General features: G+C 39.1%; 1 protein-coding gene across 3 annotated transcripts in view; it reads right to left on the bottom strand.

Moving 5' to 3' along the window:
• The window catches only part of LOC108100851 (rap1 GTPase-activating protein 1), an 87869-nt gene that overhangs the window by 21472 nt on the left and 43348 nt on the right, over nt 1-23049 (bottom strand). For all 3 annotated transcript variants that reach the window (XM_043209364.1, XM_043209365.1, XM_043209366.1), the window contains one exon: nt 21573-21765. In XM_043209364.1, coding sequence (XP_043065299.1) covers nt 21573-21765 — 193 coding nt within the window. The remainder of the gene's footprint in view (nt 1-21572; nt 21766-23049) is intronic.

Raw genomic sequence — 23049 nt, 5'->3', positions numbered from 1 at the left:
TAAGGTATCAATATTTATTCGTCAATAAGTAAAATGTTTACAAAATACAGCCATCTACCCATCACTTCCTTTTCAGCCAATCAATTAATGTTCCTCGGGGAATGTCTTATTTTTCAGCTGCCTTTTTTGCAGCTAAGCCTTCCGATCGTACTGCGTGGATGGCCGTTTTGATATTTTCCACGCTTACGGAAACCGTTTTCCTTTTATAATTGCGTACCATTGGGTGGCAAACATGGCAAAGTTGATCAAAATTCTTCAACGCATTCAATTTTGTAAAGTGCACAGAGGCAAACACGCTTTAATGTCGGTGTCGACTTTACCCCACATACATAGTGTCGACAATGCCCCACACGACATTTTTGCAAACAAGTTACATAAAAATCATGATAATATAATAAAATTTTATGACGAGTGTCATTTATATCTTCTGTGAACTCTACTGAATAAAGCCAACATACCTTGATAACTCTTCGCAATGCACAATTCTTAAAAAACCAAACTCACACGATCGGAAAATTTTACTTTTGTGTGCCAAAAACACATGTGACGCAATACCAGATTTTCCATAACTCAGACTGCCACCAAACTTCGTTGGTAATGTGGGGCTCTTAGGATCTACATTCGGTAAAAAAATTACGTCGATATGATTTATAGTTTTTTTTTAAGAACGGGTGTCGACTTTACCCCCACTGTCGACAATGCCCCATGCTCCCCTATACATAAACATATTTCACCCCAAGCAACCCTCTTATTTTCTCATTTAACTAAAGTAAGGAAATCCATTTGCCCAGATGACCTAAGCCAACCCATGACCTAACCCAAGCTCCAATACACAACTAAACCATTGGAAATCCCCAACAACAAATGATGATGATCATTTGCAAAACAGTGCCGAATGTGCGATAAAATGGGAGTGGTAGGTGCCAGTAGATAGAGGGACATGTTCGTGCCTGGACTAAATGCTTCATTAGAAATGTGTAACATGTGTAGAGGCACCCATGGAATCCCCACCCTTTTCCCCTTTCCCCTCCGACTTTCCTTTCTGTTCTTCGCATTGCATTTAGAGCACTGCCAAAGGATTACGCAAATGGCACCTCTGTACCCCGGGAGCCCCCTTTTCAGAACCTGCCCCGCCCCCCCTTTGCGGACGCCCCTTTTTGGACCGCATTCAAGCCTGAAATTGTTCGCATGGCGAATGGCTCGTTGCATTTAAATATTAATAAACATGGCGTGCCAAGCCGAGAGCGCCGAATGCCGCGTTCCAAAATGCGAGCACAGCTTTTTTTCTTCCAGTTTTTTTTTTTTTTTTTGCCAGGCATACGTGACTTCCATGAGTCAACCAAAAACCGGAGGAGTCAGCCTCCCTCTCGACTCCTTGTCCTCCCGAAAAGTGCTCTGAACTTTGGCCAAAAACGTTGGCGAGTCAGGCAACGAGAAATATTCGCCAGAGCCTCGTTTTCCCCGGAGCTGCCAAAGGCGCACCTTTTTCGCCGCCGCCCATTTACCATTTACCCACTTTACCCACTTTACTCCCCTTTACCCCCTTTTTGTACCCCCTAAATCCCCACTATCCCCTCCCCAAACCATTCATTTCATTCACACAGTTCTTGTTTCGCCTCGTTTCTGCGGCTTGTGGCTTGTTTTCATGTCATAAGCGAGTTGCCTACATATTAAATCATCATAGAGCCACGGCAAAAACTAGAGAACAGCAAAAGGGTTGAGTCGGAGGAACGCTGGTGGGCAGTCGCCATATCATTCGCCATTTGGTAACCCCTCTTTTGGGACAGGCGCCGGCTGGAAAATTACAATAAGCACATGTCGGAACGCCCAGATGCAAAAATAGCAGCCACTATAAGCTGAATTAGCCGAGTTAAGAGGACAACCACAGCCAAAGAAGCCGAGAGTGACTAGACAGTATAAAGTCGGATGCTTTATGGCGGGTATTAAGAATATTTATACAGAATATAACCCTATCAAATGCATCTCAAAAGCCATTTCCACCTGGATATTATGGCAGCCTTAGGGCTTCACATAAATCAACGATTAACAAACCCATATTTATTATTTAAAAGGTCTTTACCTTTACCACCTTTACCACTGTTTCCCCTCCTTTAAAAACTACTACGACTAATTTTAAGAGCTCCTCCTAACGTTTCCGTTAGGGAATGGACAGAAAAGCAACTTGGCAACTGATCCGGCCTTTGTCTATCCGATATGACATCATGCCAGCTCAGCCGGCGATCTGTTGAGCCAAATGTAAAGAGACAAAGGCAGGCCAAAATGAAATACAAAAAGACGAAAAACAGAAAACAGAAGACTGACCATTTGACGGCTCGTTTGAGTTTGAGTTGGCCCAAGGAGCAGCTCGCAGCTCGCAGCTCGCATTTCCCCTTGCCACAAATCATCGTCAGCTGCTGGAAATTTATAGGCAGCGACAGCGAAAACAATTGGCCACAAAACGATCGAAGTTGACATTTAAATGTTTTATAATAAATGTCATCTGACAGCTGACAGGATGGCCAAGGAAGCGCTGGAAGCTGGCTTTCACCTGGTGCTTTTGGCCATTTAAGGATGGCTTTTGCGGTTCAGGGAATTGCGCAATCTACACAGGAATCTCTTTAGCCCAAAAGCAAATTTTTTGGTTGCCTTTACGACTGCGTCATTTGTTTTATGTTTACAGCCCATTTGACCTTTAGTTCTTTTGGCCGCATGTAGTTGTTATGTTATAATCCGACGAGCAAACAAAAACATATAATTTTTTTTACGGTTCTGGGCCTTGGCTTGCTTTTTTTTTTTTTGGTTAGCTGTGGCCAACAATCTTGTCAAATAAAGTGACACTCGTTTGGTTATTAGCCCCAAAATTATCTGATTTCGGGAGGTGTGTCCCGCTTTTGTCGGCTCTCTATAGAACCAAAAATCAATAACGAACTTTTATCATATGCAAATACACGAACAAAGGCAATTTGGTTCAGCTTATCGCTTATCTAACGTCTGAAATGTTCATATTTATTCACGAAGGGTGATGTGGAAAAATTAGTGGAGCATTCGGCGCTATTGCATTGATAATATTGTGGGTTGAATGCATTCGGGCGATATTCTAGATCAACAGTCATAAATTGTGACTAAACGAAAATAAATGATAAGGCGGTGAGCAAAACAGTTGAATACATAATATTTATTTAATAAATGGAGCACTTGTTATGTGATCTTTAACAAAAGTAAATTGAATATTTTTCCAATACAAAATAGGGTAGTTTACTATGTAATGCAATCGATTAATATTTGTTTCTTTTTAAAGGTTAAATATGTCTTAGAATATTTTCTTCCCCTGCACATAATCGCCTCATTAATTTGCAAAACTGTTTGCCAAAGCGACTTCGACGTGACCAGCGTGGCATTCTTGAAGAAATATACAAACGATCGTAAATAAAATTGAATTGCCGTACCTGGCGATGGTGTTCAGATGTCCCCCATAAACATTTCAGAAAAAACGTATACTTTTTACGAGCCAAACAGAAAAAGTCAACCATAAACAATTAACTAAAAATAAATAAACGGGTGAGAGTCAGAAATTGAAGCGTGTGACATGCTGTAATGAGTATTTACGAAAGGTGACCGTAGGCCTTGGTTCGCGATCCCAGAAACGTGACATCAGCACATGGCTCGAATACCCAGAGAAATTCAGGTAGGGAAATGAAAACCTCTGTTTTCGATTCGTGGAAGGCTACAGAAATATTCGGGAAGGGGGCAACCAAAGGAGACAAAAACCAGACGAGACGAAACGCCTGTCATTAAGTGGCAGGCGCCAGGGACAGGAAACCGAATTAGTGCCACCTACGCGCAGCTGCCACGCCCACTGCGCCCACTTTGAGTCCTCCTCCGCAGGATGTAAATTGACTTCGGTTGTCGCACACCAAAAAAAAAATGGGAGGAGCAGAAAAAAGTACCCATTGCAAAGTCAGCTCAAAGGCAATTTGCGGCAATTAAAGATACATTCGTATCTGAGTATCTATGTATCTGTGTATCTGTGCGACAGCGTGTGCGAGCGCAAAATTGCCTGTCCATTAGCAAAACGTTGATTTTGTGTTATTTTACTCAATTTACTTGCCATTGACATTTGAACTTGGCTGGCTTTGATTAAAATAGACCAAAGAGTGTGGTCCGTGAATAGAAAGAGCAGCCAAAATCACAAAAGATTTATTCAAAACAGTCAAATACTAAAGAACCAGGAATGTGAATAGATAGTTCGAATCTAAAGTATTGCCACGGAATTTATGGGACATTGGTTTACAATTTATTGGTTCTCGGGCGGATGATCCAAGTCGCGGCTTTTTGTCTTTTGATTTTATTTCTTTTTTTTTTTTCAATTTTAAGGAATGACTCAACTCAACTCACGATTGCCTGTATCATTTAGGAGAAATACAATGTCTAGACTGGCAGACCGAGCATGAAGGATAACTAAGGTTTCAATTTACAGTCCATATAAACAAGAGCTCGATTTCTAAGCAATTTGTTGTGCTGCACTAACAGAAAAAAGTGTGGAAGGAATTTTAATAGCAAGAGGAAAATAAATATAAAATTTGCACCAATAATATCAACTGCAAACTATTTTGTTTTTCACGAAATCAATTCCTTTTCAGTTTCAGGAAATATTTTGTAAGCAATTCGATTGGCATTTCTAGTTTATTTACCCACAATTTGCAAAGCTAAAAACCTTTAGCTGTTTTTATTATTTGTAAACATATTTTTTCCAGTGATTTTCAGCGCTGAAACCTTAGTGCAGCCAAAGGCCATTTGGGTTGGGTGGGTGGCTTCAATCGCGATCGGGTGACTCTGCGAGTGTTATTGTGTGGACGGGTCCGCAAAACTGCCGCTCAGACACACCTTGCACACGAAATTGTGGCAAACAATGACGGCAGCAGTGCCTCGTAATTAGCCACGTTTGACTTTTCGTTGAGCAACAATGCAAACTAAAGCAGCAGAAAAATATTTCTGTTGCCTTTCGAATGGTAAGTGAATAAAAATTGTAAAATTGAACCGAAACCGGTTTTCCCCCCACCAGCCACATGTCCATCAAGAGCTTTGCTAATTGACCTCTGAAAATTGAATCTGCGGTTGGTTTTCCAATCCAATCTCTTGGCCAGTTATCTGAAATTGATTTTGATTTTGTTTTGCTTTTGCCTCGCTCCTAATTAAAATGAAAGTTTTGCCCGGCCAGAGTGAAATTGTTGCAAAAAATCATAGAGAGGAAGGGGTTTGAATGATTGATTCAGAAAAAATCCGAGCCAATTGGCAATGCAATTCCAGCAATTGCAAATGTCATAGAAAGCAATCGAGTCAGCAAGCGCAAGTCGACAGGCAAATTGAAATAATTGCCCAGAAAAATAGTGAGAAAAATGCCTCGGAGCAAATATAAGAAAATATACCAGTAGAAATCGAGCCGAGAACCAATTATATAGAATTTGAAAGTGATGGAAGTTGGTCAAAGAAAGTGTGTTTAAATTTTTAAAATGAAAATGATACAAAGAGATTATAGCAAAAATCGCCTTAGCCATTAAACAAAGTTTAGAAGACTCCGGTTTCAAATGACATCGTTTCTATTATTAAACAGAGATTCAATGGAAAAATCTATCTTAATTAGTATGAAATCTACTCTATTCACGTTTGTATATGATTATTTCTATAATTATATCCTGACTAATGCAAACACAAATCAATGATCGAATACAAATATTTGTTGTTTTTATACTATTAAATCAATTATTTGTAATTTTGTACAACCCAAACTCAGCTGTCTGTAGTTTGACAAGCACTGGGCAAAATATGATTACATAAGCGGGACTCCGTCAACAGCTCGTTTGAACGGCAAACTCAAGCCCAAATAAACTTGTTCGCTTAACACGAGAACTGTGAAATCAACTACGAGTAAAAATTGTTTGTAAATAAAACTCGTTTAACACTGACGGCAAAACAGCGAACAAAAAAAGGCAAAAAGGCAAAAGAAACCTGTACTTAGCGGGCATGTAAATTTTTAATGGCACAAGTTGTTCGTTAAACACATATCTACTTTTTAAATGTTGTGGTAATAAAAGAAAAATATAATAACTTGGCATGCGTTAAGTGAGTGAGAAAAGCAATATCGAACAGGTAAATGCATTGCGCAAGGAAAAAGTTACAATTTAACCAGCAAAACTATGCTTTAAATATGTATTCAAAAGCAAGTGTAAAACTAATAATTAACGAATTTCGACTCAAAACTGAGTGATATGATGTCATTCGTTATCCAGTAAGGCATTTAATAATTTTTGTATTTCGTATGATACATTCCATTGTTTTGCCAATCAGCGAGGCTGTTTTTTTTTTACAAGTTATTTTCAAATCTTTGTTTCAAATGAAACAAAACAAACAATGCTGGAAATTTGAGGCTGATAATGACATATTTCAGTTCCCCTGGGCTCGGCACATAAATCAGCTCGACCAAGTACAGCCCACGTCATGACCATATGCTGAACCAATTTCGATTCCCACTTGCCATTCCCATTGCATTGCAACTGCGACGACAGACGGAGATTCGAGAGGCCCTTAGAACGCAAAGTGAGGAGTGGCGGCGGAGTGGCGGGGGAGTGGCAGTAAAACGAAGCGACCTGGAGCAAAACACTTGCAGCTGTTCCCGATCCACTGCGGTTGCATTCGGGCACCACTTCACGGCACCACCAGATCCACCAGCAGAACCGCCAGTCGGTAAGCAGCTGGTATGAAAGCTTTTCTGGGTCACCAACGCATTGAATACAAACACAAACGAGCGAACAAACAAGCGCTGCTGCTTATGGCAACTTTTCACTTCTCGGCCCGGCAAAAAAAAAAAAAAACAACAACAACAAAGAAAACAAAGCGTGGCAAGAAGACAACAGCCGCAAAATGATTCTCCAGCCATCTCATCTCGGCCAGTTGGGGATAAGCATCTCGCTTTGGCTTTACAACAGGCATCAAATGCAGCATGGGCCTGCATATCTCGGCTCTGCCATCTAGGCCCGGCGAACGTGGCGTATGCGCAATATGGCCCACAAAGTGGAGATGAGGGATGGGGAAACGATAATGGGATACCCTTTTTGGGTTTACAAAAAATATATACCAAAAAGGAATTATATATAAACCTTTTTATAGAATTAAAAGTATACTCGATGAAATTTACTGACAGAAAAAAGGAAATTTATTAAAATGCAATGTCTACAATTCCCAATCTTTAAATCATTTTATTTATCTCATTTGATTTTAGTTAACTAACTTTTTGTTCAATATTTTAGACAGGTTGTATATTTACTTTTCTTATCTTTATATTTATTATTTTAAATTTTTTTTTTAGCTAATTTGTTTGTAATTCCAAAAACCCCCAACTAAGAAAGAGGTATCTACGAAATGGCAAACTTGAGCGTGCATTGCCTTTGGGGGCCTCCAGAGGAGCTGTGCCAGCGATGATTATGATATACATAAATCTCCGGCTCATAGAGAGTTGCAGGGAAATGGCGAGCGAGTGGTGAGTTCAAAGACCGCCAGTTGGCTAATAGATTTCGCCGCAGAGTTCTCGGCGGTTAAAACGCCGTTGCTTTAAAAATTGAAATTCTTCGGCCGCCGAGTGTGTGTACGAGTGTGTGACCCAAATTGCTTTTTAGAGTTCGAGTCGAGTCTGCCGCCAATTAGCGAAACAGTTGCAGTTAGCCAAATGTATCTAATCATGACAAATTACATTGTGCAAATAATCGAATCGGGAGACGTTGAACGTAGCAAGCGCCGCCAATTATGTTAATTGATAGTAAAAGTCAAGTCTGAGTCGCAGTTTCGGTCTCAGCCTCACATGGCGTTCGCATCTGAATCTCTGGCTAATTAAGAGCGATCTCAAAATGCAAAATGTTGCAATTAGTTTGTCAACAAACAGTCGCGACAAGGTTTCCACTTCGGGCCGAGGAATTTCGTTTCGTTTTCAGCCCGCACTTTTGGAAAACCCAAGCCTACTGGCGTCTGTTAACTCAGCTGCTGCAATTTAGGCCAAAAAGCGGGGGGAATAGCCGAAAGGGAGCTGTGTTTGTGCTAAATTTGCCAATGTTTAAACAAAACTTAGAGCCAGATAACAGATATGCAAATACTTGCCACAAACGGAAAGACAAGGAATGCGTATAAATAAAAGAAAAAAGTAAACTGAATGCGAATAAGAGTTGGGAAATACAGTTGGGAAAGTTTGGATATGCTGTATTTCAATGTACCGCAGATAATTTTAGCTCTTACCTAATGAAAGGCAACTCAATGGCAGGTAAATGAAGTAATCGATGGGCAGCGATAAGATAAGATTGTCTGTCTTTCATGCTAATATCAGTTCTTGTAATTTACATGTTGGCAACGGGGTTTTCAGCTAAAGTACATAATCACCATGTTTAGTAATCGGTAAAGCAAAGTTCAATGGCCTTTAAAAATGTTTTAGTATTTTGCGGGATTTTTTAATTAGAAACAACATGCTGATAATTATTTCTGGCCCAAATTAAATTTATTTGTTTTTCTAGCCAATTTTTCAGCCACGAAAACCGCAGCCACTGGTCACTAAAATTGATCTGCCTCATATAATTTAAGTTCCACTTGCATTTTTCACTCTCGGCCAGAGTCGTGTCAGAATGTCAGGCAATATAAATTGCCTCCAGTCCATACTACACCATGTGGCCATAAATCGAGCCATCTAGCCTGTCTGCTCCACTGTACGAAGCTCCACTGTCTGTACTTTTTTCTCGGTTTTTCTGAGTTTTCTGTTTGCTAGGTTCTATTTCGAATGGTTGCCTCGCGCATTATTCTTTTTTTTTACGTTTTCAATTTGGGTCAATAACATTTGGCAACTTCAGTGCGTCGCCAACAAGAAAAAAGGCGCCAAGTTCGCCGATCGGAGGCCAAAACGAACACACAATTGCTGCCAAAGTTAATTGCAATGAAATAGCAACAATGGCAACTATTTTTCCTTAATTACAAATTGAAATGAGCGCGAGCAATTTTCACAAATTTGCCATTAAAAAAATCGTTTTTCGTTTGAGTTGAGCCGCTTCTCTAGAAACGATTTGTTTTGTTTTGTCTGGGAAACAAATAAAGCGAAAGCGATTAAATCGCAGTGTGTTTATATTCATAACTCGAACGAAATAGTTTGCATATAAAAAACAAAGTGAAAATCTGGGCGACATAATAAAAGTATTAACAGAATATTAAGTCGAAATATCTGGGCTTATTTATGACCATCCATAATGAAAAGTGAAACAACTTTTACTTTTGCTCGGGGTGGGCAAACAAAAGCTATAGATATACAAAGACTGACAGATTCTTTTGAGAGAAACTTTCGGAGGAAAGATTTCATAATTTCAAACAGTAAATCGGTGTGGGCTTGGCACGGTATATATCTCTCGTCTAGAACCGATTTCGCCATATAACCACTTTATTTGTCAACGGTTGACATCGACTGTCGCAATTTTGTCAGCTTTCAATTTGTCAAGATTTTTTGAGGAAGGTGGAAGTGTGTCTGTGATGGCCCTCAAAAAAATAAGAAAAATAAACCAGGCAGCTGCCAAAGAGTGTTCCCTTGCACAAACACGAAAATTGTTTAATCATTAAAGAAAAGAAACACAAATAAAACGCGACCTTATCTTCAGTTTAAATTTGAATGTCCAAAAAAAGAACAAATACCAAGATATATATTTTTTTAGGCAAATAAAAGCAGACGAAGACCTCGAAAATCTTATCGCTATCCATGCGATACAAGAAACAGATAAACATATATATATCGCTGGGAAGATAAGGCAATGAAAACTGTGTTAAGGTAGCTAATAAGCTAGTGTCAATGTTTGGCCAAAGCTTCCATTTCTGTAACCACAAATACACAGAATTGTCTTCATTGTCTCCTCCCCTCGACGCAATTTCATATTTTCATTTTATTTATTCACTTTTTGTTTTGTTGCTTTTACCGCTGCCATCAGCAGAAGCTACAAAAACAACAAAAATGCAGGCGAGTCAATGTCGTCAACACAACTTTTAACATTACACAATAACAGCAGCAACAAAAAGCAAAACAACAATTGTTGGCTAGGTTTTCCATGCTTTTTAATGCCGCATTGTCATCACATTTGTTGCCATTACTTAGATATATGCATATGTACATATGGCCATCTATATATGGCATTGTTGTATATATAGCCAACGAGTGTTGCCAATGCGAAGGGGTTAAGAGGGGGCCGGTTGCAGAAAATAGGCGATAAAAATGGAGAAACACGTGTGACGCCGAGGCTAAGAAATTATGAAGTACTGGCAATGCTTTGAGGTAAAATGCTATGGTAAATTATAATGATATGTTAAGATCTAGCGGAAATACTATTACGAAAATTGCAGTGAAAAGCAGAAAGTTTTCTAATTAAATAATTTATTTTAATCTTTTTTTCCTAAGGAAATATTTAATCATTAAAAAATAAGTGAGTGAGTGTTTTCAAATTTCTACCAATCTTATGAACCCAATTTTATCTCTGTATTATTTCCTTCAATTTTATCTTACAGTAAACAGTAAGCAATACCTCCCTTAACAAGATCTTTTACTGATATTTACCCTGAATACCTATATTTCTTGGAACTCCCTATTGATAGCTACTTTCTCCTCTCCTTTTCTCGGGTTTGTTTACTATTCATTGATATATCGGCTGCAGACTTATCTGGCATATAGGATCTCAGGCACTACCTGCTCTTATCGGCTTTTCTCTATCCGGCTGCAGAACATTCGGGAGGAGACAACCCGTGTGGGTTTTCCTCTGTCTGGAGTTCCCCTACCCGATTTAGCCGCCTTCTTCCTGCCTTTCGCCCTCTTGTGTGGGCATTGTTGTCTGCTTTTAATCAGTCTGAGGCATGTCATAATCATCATCACCATAATCATCGTCGTCATCGTTGTTCTCCTCCCAACAACATCATCATAATTGTCAAAGAGAAACATAAATAATTTTTTTCATATTTCGCTCGCTTTATGTTTTCTTTTTTTTTTTTTGCAAAATGCAAAATGGATATCCGGCGATGGTCGTTCCCAGAAGGAAGTACGCGGCGGCTTTAGCAATTGACTAACTGAACGATTGACTAAATGACGCAGCCATGAATCACTAAAAAAAAAAAACGGTCAGACAGAAAAGGAGTCTTTTCATTAGCAGTTCACTTCTTCTCTCCCTTTGTATTCCCCTCCTTTTTTTTTACCCATTAATCGTGGGCCATTATGCAAGACACGCGCCTCCAGCTCGACTGCAATCCATATGCATTACTTCAGGGATATATACTCGTGTGTGTGGATATATATATAAAGGGTATGGGAGTCGCCTGCACCTCTGCACCGATCGTTAGTTACATACATGCTGGCCATTTAAGGGCAGACGGACTTCGCGTGGCGACAAAAAGCGAAAGCGTTTCCGAGAGACCTTGAGGCGGTTTCTTCAACTCGTTCTCGGTTTCAGAATTCTCCACCCCCTCGCGCTGAGCGGAGCAGAGTATCTTGGTATCTTTGTATCTTGAAGTGCGCACACAGCAGGAGGGTTTTAGGTTTGGAGGAAAAACGCGGTTCCCTGACCGATTTCAAGTGGTTGCCTCTCTTCAGAATTAGCCGGGGAAACCTTGACATCAAACGCAGCGAGAAATTTCCCCAGCTGATACGTAGGCATTGAAAGTATCTGGCAGATACACAAAGGGATGGCACATGTGGAATGCTTACGAAATCGAAAGGGGGAGAGATACAAAAGTATCTGCTAAGCAAGCAGCGAAAGTTTGTGGCTTTTTGTTTTCAACATCATCAACTGTATCATCGCCAGACTGAATGGGGCCCAAAAGATAATTTTTTTCGTTAAATATATCTGCACCGAAAACAAAAATGTATATTGTATGATAATTTATTTCAGGAGATTTGATGTATATCAGTTTCATTGCATGCAACTAAAGGTAAATGCTCTTCTTATATTTTTGTGTTATAGTACTCGTATTGTTCCCACAAACTTATAATAATTTTAGCTGCATTTTTTGTTTGTGTACAAGAAATTCCCCAACAAGCAGCCTTAAATAAAAAGAATTAAGTGCAGATAAAATAGCGAGAGGCAGCGGAATGTTCAAGGTGGCGATAACAATTTTGGGAATTGGGGAAAAGGAATGGAGAACGGGGCTAAAAACCTCAATTGGAGCGTGCGATCTATCTGAGTGTTTGGCGAAAGTTGTGCAAGCCAAAAGTATCTTCGAGATACGCGGAGACAGAGAGACTGGAAGAGAAGCTTGAGTAGAAGTAAAAGTGCGTAGGTAAAAGCTTCAAGCGGAGAATGCGGCTAATGGGCATAATGATGATGAATGCAATCACAATCTCAATCACAATCAACAACAACAACCCAATCATCGTCATCATAATCATGAGTTCCCTAGACTTCAGACCAAAAAAACTCCATTCCGCTTTCGCTGTGTTGAGTGATTTATACGAAATGTGTCAACTCTGGCCGTCTTTTGTGTCTCCCTCTCTATCTCCCCATTTTCTAGTTGCTTTTCCAATCGACCAACAAATTGCCTCCAAAGATTCTCGACTTTCTAGGTAGTCGGCCAACAATTTGTAGTCACTGTCTTGCGACATAAAAATTACAAAGCATCATTCAACATGTGTTATCAGTGTGGCGTTCATGGAGTTGTTGCCGCTGACTTTATTTAAATTAAGCAACTTAAAAGCACACAAAAACACACTCGCATTGAGAACAAGTCATGTGTGAAATGCCGCTGAGTAACATTTTTATGGAAATTACAATAAAACGAGCGTTTTTCATTCAGTTTTTTTGGTATTAAAGCCAGCCATATTCGGTGGCGGTTGATAAGCCATCGAGAACGTTTCGGGACAGAGCCCACAATGGCTTGATGGGGCAGTTCAAAGAGTCATCAGGGGTACTAAAAAGGGGCATTAAAGTGGAAGACCAGCCAGCCAGTGGCTCAAAAACTGTATGTAATGATCAGAAACACTGCGTAAAAATGAAGCAATAAATGGTTTTAAGGGGCTCGCAGCTGAGAAGTTTTTTATTTAAATACGTTCCTTGTGTAATCTATAATATAAGGAAAAGGCGTTATAGTTCCTCATAAAACCGTAGGTTATATAGAAGCAAGGAATAAATTATTTTTATTGCTTAAAACGGGTTTTAATTATTTCTCTACAATTTTCAACTATCCTAAATAAAAATGTTTAAATATGGCTAATATTTTAACTTATTCGTAACCTTAAAGAAAGCTCTTTATAAATTGCTTATTCAAACTTTGTAATTTATTCAGCAAATGAAGTCAAGCTTTAAATAAGTTGAATAAACAGATAAATATTTGCTCAGATGTTGTATAAATAAAACTTATTAGCAATTCCAAAGTTGTGTACAAAAGAGAAAATGGCAGAGATAGATTCCATGCTTATAAAATCAACTAGTGTAACCAGAAAGGCTCACTAATGTAGTTATGAATATTCCCTCCAATTACTCTCAAAACTCAGATTCCGTCTGCATTTTGACACCCACACTTTGCAATTGCTCTCAAAAAGTGCAACAACGTGTTTGTGACTAACCGCAAACTGTGCCAAAAAGAGGCAAACAACAACGGACAACACCAGCGAACAACATCAATTACAAACGCCCAAATTGCATTTAATTAATGGAAATGTATCCTACAACGTAACGCCATATTGTCGTTGTCAAAACAGAATCGGAATTGGAATTGGAAATGGGATCGGGTAGATATATATCAACCCACACATACCTCGCGATTGTTGTTGTTGTTATTGTTGTTGATGTGATTGTTGTTGTGTTGCTGCTGCTGCTGTTGCTGATGAGCGTTGTTGTTACTGCTGTTGCTGCTGCTGTGGTGATGATTGTTGTTGCTGTTGCTGCTGCCGATTGAGCCCGATATACGCGATCCGGGGGAATCGCGCCATCTCAATACCCCCATGACTGCCTGACGCACCCAACGTCTTTCGGCGCCTTCGCTGTAAAATGCCACTGTTGTTGTTGCTGCTGCAGTGGATACTGCGTTACTGTGTTGCTGCTGCAGTTGGCACTCTTGTAGGTGCTTCTCAAATTTTTGGCCTACAACTGCATTGATGGCTGCGGAATCTAGAACTTTTTCTGGAGATCTAAGCTATAACATCGATACACTCCTTTGAAGTTGCAACTTTATTGTTTTTTGGCTGGTTGTTGATTATTTTTGCAGCTTTTTTTTATAGTGCTGCTGCTTTAATTAAAATTTTTACTAGTAATATGTTTAAAAGCTTTTTTTTAAGTGCAGAACTATTTTTCTACTGATGTTGCAGCTGTTGTTGATGCTGTGGCTTCTTTAGATAACCTCTTGAAGGGTTTTTCTTTATGGTGGGCGTTCTTAGATCAAATTACTATTTTCGCAAGATGTTGCTGATGCTGCAATTGCAGTTGCTGGTTCGTTTCTTCGCAAACTTGGCTTAGAAATGCATCCGCAGGGTTTTCCTTTAGTAGGCGTGCTCGGGCTTAAAAAATATATTCTGTGGTAATTGCTATAATTTTTGCCGACTTTTAGCTTTCGGCTGTTTTGCTCACACAAAAAGTAATGACGTTTCTTTCATAAATATCTCTTTTTTTACGAGTTTTTTAACTCGTTTGACGGGTTTTTTTGCGCTTTTGCTCGGTGACTGTCAAACTGCGGCTTATATGCAAATATTGGGGCTTTCAAATTTTCGGCCAACCAATTTCTAGACAAATAATTTCACTCTGGTCGGTTAGGCTCATGCATATAGATGAGAGTATATATATATAGTAAGATTTTTGATGCGTGTTTTATTTTCGTAGATGCACCGCACAAACACACACAGAAACACGCATATTTACACCGATGCAGTTTGGTTTATTGCACTCACTAAATCGGTTTTCGGTTGTTGTTGGGTTTTATTTCGGTTTCGGCATGGAGAAACCGAGAAAAAAGAGCAGAATCTTCCGCTTCTTCTTTTAAAAATAACTCAAAATGCGTGCGCTTCTCGGCAGTTGTTTTTGTTTTGAATTTGTAACGAACAAAAACACGAGCGCGAGAAGAGAGCGAGATTTTCGAATTCAAACCGGCTCAAATGTCTGGTTGCGGCAACGGAAAAACGGCAACTGACAAATACCCAATGTTGTTGCCTGCCCCGTTCGCTGCCTCAGTCGCTCTGCTCTGCCAACGCACATTGGAAAATGTGACATATGCACTTGAAATCTGATATTACTTTACCAGTATCGCAAAGCGGATTAACAACAATAGAACATTTATTACACAAAAAACTAGTTTAGTTTTATACGTTGTGAAATTTTCACAAAAAATATATTTTTGTGAGTATTTCCTGCGAGAACTTTTTTATTCTGTTGAGTATGGAATTACCTTTAAGTTAGAAAAACAACTTTCCATTAGTACTCAAATTATTAAACTCAATCCCACTGTGCGACGTCGCCAGCTCTGGAAATGCGCTAAAAAATACCAAAGCCTGGTGTTCAATTGGAGCTCTGTGTGTCGGAGCGAGAGCGCCCTATTAACCGAAGAAAGAGAGCAACGTTGAGAGAGAAGAGCGCATGCGTGGGAGCTGAGAGGGCGCCAACTTTAAATCAAGAGTTACATTAATTGCTTTTTAATAAATAATAAATTTAACAAGTAAGTAGCTTTAAGCAAAAGCTTTAAATTTTATTATCGTTACACTTATACAAATAATATGTCAAGTTATGATAATGATATTTATAGTTGTTGAAGACATCAGTTTGTAAGTAAAACATTTAATTTGTATTTAATTCTTAAAAAAATGTGGAAAATTTTATAAACCGATTTGTTTTACAGGAAAAATTAAAAATAACTTTCATGTTTATTTAAATATATTAATTTTTTTTAATTTTTTAGGGAAATAAATAAAACGTACAAAAAATTTAAAAATATTTCATGATAACTAACTAATTAAGAAAATCAACAAATTTTTCACATATTCATAGGAAAATCACTCAAATGACCTTATACACAACAACACATCAAATTAATAATCAAATTTTAAGAAAAACCCAAAGAAGATTTCCAATTTTATGAAAATGTTCTAACCGAATAACGTATAATTTATACCTGCTCCTAATAAATAAATGCTCCCCAATGCACCGATAAACTCAGCAAATTTATGTTTTTGTCTAACCTGACCTTGGCATTCAAGACTTTAAATCTATCGTGCTATATACCATATACTAAATATAGTTTGATATGGCATAAAGTCCGTGGAGTAGACCAATCAACACGTTTGTTTATAAACAAAATGTGACCAGAAAAGAAGTGAAAGAGGAACGAAAACTATTTTTGGGTATGTTGTTATGAAGAGTTTGCTGATAAAACAAGAAATTGTGATTGCCGCCGCAACTGGAATTCGGATGAAGTTAAAAACACATAGATACGCTAGTAATTAAATAACCTAACATATGTTTTTATAAATGTGTATTTTTGCATGCTTTTAATTAGATAATAAACAAAGATGGACAGATTAATTATGATAGTAATTACCATTAAAATGAGATTTTTGTTGTCAGAAGCTTCAATCACTTTTGCAGTGCTCATAGATGCCTCGTTTAATAAACACATATCTGCACAAGTAGATGGATATTAAGTTTGAAAGATGGATAGACAGAAAGATAGATCGCTGGCTTCCAGAGCGCTTCTCATGGTTAATTGGTTATGCTGAGCCCGCATCTGAAATCCGCCGCAGAGCTTTAAATTCCATGTGAAAGAGTTTTAAGTTGGGGTTTGCCTGGTTTTATTATTTTTTTTTTACGTTTTTTTTATTTTGTGGTTGCTGCCGCTGTCAGCTGGCAATCAACAACGAAGTCAGCGAGGCAGCAACAAGGTAAACATCAGAGACAGCGAAAAGGAGGCGGGGGGGGAAAAGGAGTGCATTCATGGGCGAAGAAAAGGGGGCACGGGCATGTGGGTGGATGACACAGCCCTAGGTTAATGTCAGAGATCCGCCGAAAAATAAAAAAGAAATAAGCCGGGCCGAAGAAAAATATTTTAAAGTTGCATTGTTCGCAAAAGGAGGAAAGACCATAGAAGAGGAAATTAAAAAGCCACGAATGAGTAACGGAAAGATTTCCACATGGCAAAGTTGAAGAAGTGGCAGGAGAAGGAGATGCAACAAGCGGAAAATAATTATAAATTTTAAGTGCCACAGTGCAGGCGGGATAAAGATAGAGATACATAGATTTAGAGTATCTCTTCGGATTGCTTGGTTTTTTTTGGGATAATTTACAGGCCCGCGCTACGGATACGTGTAGGTAGATGATGGTGATAAACATCGCACATTTCTGACTTAGAATTCATACGTGAGTGAGTGTGTCGCCCTCTCTGTCGGCTAATACACTGGAGAAAATAGCTAGGATATATGTTGTAAGATTTATAAGCTACATAATGTTTTTTTGGGAAGTTACTGGTCAAAAAGTAACAGCAGATTTGGTGCTCTGAATTCTTTTATTTATATTTCTATGCCCAATATTACAATCATGTATTTATATCGATCTGAGAATTATGAATTGTACTTAAGCAAATTCATGTGTTTATGTACCAATAATATAGGTATCAATTACAAATATTTTGTCGAAGTTAGAGATATTTTAACTTTTTTTGGTATTTAATGTTAAAATTCGAGTGAAGTTTGTCAAGTTGATTCTTCGACTAAATGGTTTGAACCTTCCAAATTAATATTTTTCCTCTTAAATGGTATTTTTCGTCAGTGCACCCGCTCTTCCTATCACCGTTTCTCCGCGTTTAAATGCAGCTCACTTTCAAGCCGCTGACTGTGGGAGTAAGTTGCTCCGGTCTCCGGACCTTTCCGCCGCTTTTCGGCCAGGTTTGCGGGCACCTCCAGCCGGCGAAAGAGATAGCGAATGCGTTTGGGAAAGAGACGGGTAGACCGACGACGACCAGCGCAATTAACAACTTCAACGTTCGTTGCATTCGCCAACAGGGACTGCTCAACTGTGAGAAGGAAGGTGGAGACTCGAAGGAGAACTGGCGGGGTAATGAGAAGGGAAGAGGAAGAGTGAGAAGAGGCGGGCAGACAAATTGCACTCGGCGAGCACCACAAACTGAGACAAAGACATAAGAGACTTCTAATGTGTGTGCGGCTAAAAACGAGGGGAATGGGGCAAAAACTGAAGCCACAGCCCGTGAAAAACATGCAAGAAAAACGTCCAAAGCAACCGAAATGAAATGGCCAAAGTATATTTTTATAATGGGAAAGGAAGGGAATTAGGGAGAAAGGCGGGAGGAGCGGGAGTCGGGCATAAATTTGCAGCGAATCTTAGATGGCGGAGGGTTCTCCTCCATAAAACAAAAGACCCCAGATTTCCGGCTTCGTGGGAATGCAGTAAAAGGTGGAAAAAGTTGCTCACAAAACCTTGCAAAAAAATAGTGCATAATTAAAAATATGAATGCCTAAAAAATTAGTCTTGAAGATATAAGTAATTTTTGTGTATGAATTTATTTACTGTATAGAAAAAGTCTACAAAATATTATGTTTATCTAGAAAGGAAGTTCTATTTCTTGCTAACAATCAATTTAGCTTTTTAATGTTTGAATTTGACAGCTCGTTTGCTGATAATAAAAAGAGAGTAGAGTAAATATGTATAAATATATGTAACTCAATTGAAATTGGAGTATTATCTTCCTGCTTACAAAACAATAAATATATGATCGAAATTTCCATCCTTTTCTTTTAAATGGGTTCACTTATATACATTTATGTAAGTGCCATTAAAATATTTTAACATATCACTGATATACACAAATCGGCACTATAGTCTTATATCAGCGTAATTAGTTGTAAAATCAAATTCCAAATTCTAATCACACGTGGCCGTGCCTGACCTTCAACTCCATTTATTCCCTGTGTAGGAGAATGCCGACCAAAAACAACTGCTATTTGGGCAGCTTAATTAGCCGCATTGGAGTGTTGGGGAGTGGTGGAGAAGGTGTGGGAAAAGGTACCGGACGGAATTTAAACATTCCCAGGCAAACCTTTATTAGCCCCAAAGTATGCAATGGGAAAAAACGTGCGAGAAACTATGCAATAGGGAGCAAAGATACGCAGGCAAATAAAACGGAAAAAACAGAGGAAAAGTAGTGAGGAGGGAAGTGGGAAAAGCCGTACACAAAGGCATGTCTAGTGGGGAAAACTCCGAGGAAAGAGACTCTCACACACAGCAATGATTTTCTTCACGGCACGTGGCCAAACGTCACAGTTTGACAGGCACTAGCCCGAACCCAAATTCAATTTTACCAACTCGAGTCAACATAATTTTCATACACAGTCTGAGAGTCAACCCAGTTTTGCCTCAAGATGCTAGACGAGACTTTTTGCCAGACTCCCCATTGCTTTTTTCCCCTTTTATTTTATTTTTTGCCTTTCCCAAGGAAAGCCTGCATAAAAGGCACTCGAATGTGGATGAGGAGGCTGCATCTTGAGAAAATATGGCATAGGCTTTCGAGGAGGAGATGAGGGATGCGGGCTGCTGCACTTTGCTGCACTGCAAAAACCACTTGTGGATAAAGGGCTAGGGGACGGTCCCTTCGGCCTTTTGAAATAGAAAAGTTTGCCTCCGAAATTGTTGCGAAAACTAAATTAAAATCTGAAAAGGCTTTGCAACTTGCATGCCGGGCAAAAAAAAAAAAAAAAAAGATCGAGAAAAGGCAAGGCAGGAAGCGATATAGTTCTTGGGGAAGGCCAAGTGGATTATGCTCTAGAAATTCGACAACAAATTAAACTGGAACTTTGCCGTAGAGGTGTTTAAATGGGGAATGCAAAAGGGGCCAAGTTTTAAAGCAAATAAATAGTTTCGCTGGCTCTGTGAGTGACAATAACAATATTTTGATTTTGTTAGGTTTTAACAGTTCAGTTTGTGATTGAAGATTTATTGATTTAGTTGATTATAATATAAGAAAATGTAAAATATTTTTTAACAAAATCAAGTCGGTTATTGTATTTTAAAATTTAAATTTTTATAAATTATGTGAGTTTAATAATTTAAGACTTTTTCTGTGTTAAATTAAATGTTTTTCTTTTGGGCGATTTCAGTACTACATGATGTTTAGTTCTGGTGTAAGCCAACCAAAGGCGCCACAGTATTCAAAGCCTCACACACAATCCACTAGGTGTCGCTACATAAACACCCTCTAGCGGGTGTGATGGGAAAATTTACACAGTAGTTCGCAAAATAAACGCTTGGTTGTCAGTGGCGCTTTTGTAAAATTAGTTGCCGTTTCTAAGGAAAGTATAAACATTGTTTCGGGAAAATGCCTTAAAAATTTCTTTGGCTTGCCAAACCCTTCAGGAGACTTCAATACACCTTAACGATCTATTCCTCAAAATAGAGCTAATAAATTTTGCAATAAAGTAGAGGAGCCACACCTGACAGCTGCCAAAAACTTCAAAGACCGCAGCTGAATCGTAAAAATCGACATCAAACCGACCACTTAATCCCTCGCAGCACACAGTTCCACCCGCACCCAAATAAATTAACCCATGACTGCCGAACAATTTGCCTATTAAACCAGGAGACGGAACCCGAAAACACCACAACAAAGCGCAGATTATGTCAAATTATACAGATGTTTTGGAAAGGTAAATTCGTTGGGGGGTTTCTATTTTTTTTTTTTTTGGGCGGGGATGAACTCCTCATATGAGGCATTGTTGTTACTGACTCTTTGTTTCGATCTAGGCTCGCCCACAATTTCATGTTGCCGTCATCCCGTTCCCCATTCATTGTCCCATTGGCAATTTTTATGACTTGGCAGCAGTAAAATGAAATTTTTACTACTAAATGTGTGGGGAAATGAGGTATATTGCAACTGCAAGTTGGAATTTTATGGGTCAGTCCATCACACACTTAGATTAGTGGAGCATATGCCCGGGGACAGGGCCAGTCCTAATGGGCCGATGACCCATGTTGGAAAATTGCCAGCCCATTGTCGTAGGTCAGTCGGTTGTTTATCAAGATACCTTGTCATTTAGGAGGGGATATTGGCACTCTTAACCTTAATACTTGATGAAACATGCCATCAAATTTAAACCCTTATTTATAAACTACCTGAAATCAGAACAGTAAGGCTTTGTTACTGAAACCTACTAAGGTCGGATATTGTATTTAATACAATAATTTGATTTAACTTTTGTAAATTGATTATCCGAATTATTTTCTTAATGTAATTTAAAAGTTGTGATTTAGTATTGTAAAATTCTGCCTAAAGTAAATGACATGTGAGCTTCTAAGTTTAGGTGTGACCATTCTTTAATATAAATCTTTAAAGATTACACGATACTGAATAGAATTCATTTCGGTTTTTTATAAACTAAAAAGAAATGTGAATAAATGTATTAAAGCAGTATTTATTACTCCTTGCTTCCAAACGTCATAACTACCAATTAGTCTTTGCAAACATCTCCCTTTCTTGGTGAAAAATCCCATGAACCTGTAATTTGTTAGGGGGTTCCACCTTGGTGACTTTCGTTTACCCACCTGAGAGAAGTAAGCGGGCAGGACGCAGCGCTGGTCGTCGAGTCGCGAGCACTGCACACGCTCGAGCAGCTCAAAGAGATCCTGGGTAGCTCCGCGCAGGCGTTCCGGACTGTGGGTGACGCTGCCAGTGCCGCTTCCACCGCCGCCCGGCGGTTGCTGCTTCTGTGTGTTGGCCATGAAGGCATGCTGACGTCTGCAACGGAGAGGAAAAGAAACAGAAACAGGAAGCGGGTTAATAACACGGCACGCAAAGAGTCAATCAGTTGCTTAGAGTTGGCACAGCTGAGCTTCAGATTCGCGAACATGCAATCTCTTCATGCTTCGGAGACAGCGGAAAAGCAAAGGATTCGAGTCACTGAGCCCAAAACTTAAGTGCCACGCACACACAAGGGTTAACCTCTGCCGGGGGTTAAGAATCGGTTTTGGTCTGCCCGCCAATTTATGGGAACAAGAACAAGAACAAGGACACGATCGAAAGTGCCACTACTGTGCTCAAGACTTCCTGACTTCGAGAGCTCATTGAGGTGTTCTCAAAGAACAACCGATGGTTTTGTAAGGAGAACGTTTATAGAATGAATGGCATTTATAAGTCAGTATCATAAAAATTATTTAAGAAATGAACAAAGGAATTCTATCCGAAGTTATTTAAAGGTTTCTCATAATTTAAGTTAAGTGTATTTTATTTCAATACTTTAAATATAGTATTTAATTCTATCTTAAAATGTCTTCTTTTCGCATCTTTAATATAACTTTCACCTTGAGACATTTTTTTTTGCATTTCCCACAGCATTCTGAGTTATTTCTTGTCTGAAAGTCAAGAACACTTTTTATATCCCGAAGCCTTTTCTTTGGCTCTCCGAACATTTTCGAGCTGCTCTTACGCACTCGCAAAGAATTATGAGTGGCCACTTGAACATATTTCGCTCTTCAGTTTTCGAGTTCATATTTTTCTCGAGTTTATTGTCACTAGCGCATATTATTTTTTGTGCGCAGCGCTTGTTCTTGCTTCTTTTTTTTTGAGAAGTTTATGTTGACATACAAACGACGAACGCCTCGAAATGAACACATAAAACTTAAAAGAGGATGTTTACTCTGTTGTTGTGCAATGTCCTTTGGCGTTTGCTATTGCAGCTGCTCCTCTGCTCCACATTTCCACATTTTCGAAAGTAGCCGAGGAAAATCTCTGCGCTCACTCGCATCTCTGTTTATTTTTAACAGGAGGAGCTCCTCACGGCCTGTCACTCGTAAATTAACACCTACCCATTCCTTTTGCCATCCGAATGGAGCTCGCATACGAAATGATGACAGTTATGGGAAAAGGATATCAAAAACACGACTCTGATGAGCCTGATTGAAGTCGAAGAGCTCGACTTCTCCGAATGGCGCTGTGTGTTGATAGTTTTGAAGTGTGTTGCGAGGAAAGTGGCGGTGAAAGTGGTATTTCAAGGGGTAATTGGAGATTATTCGGGGGATGGGT

The sequence above is a fragment of the Drosophila ficusphila genome, unplaced genomic scaffold (assembly GCF_018152265.1).
Source record: "Drosophila ficusphila isolate 14025-0441.05 unplaced genomic scaffold, ASM1815226v1 contig_855, whole genome shotgun sequence".
Lineage (NCBI taxonomy): Eukaryota > Metazoa > Arthropoda > Insecta > Diptera > Drosophilidae > Drosophila > Drosophila ficusphila.
Note: the sequence above shows the minus strand (reverse complement) of the source record. Positions and strands in the feature narration are given on the sequence as shown.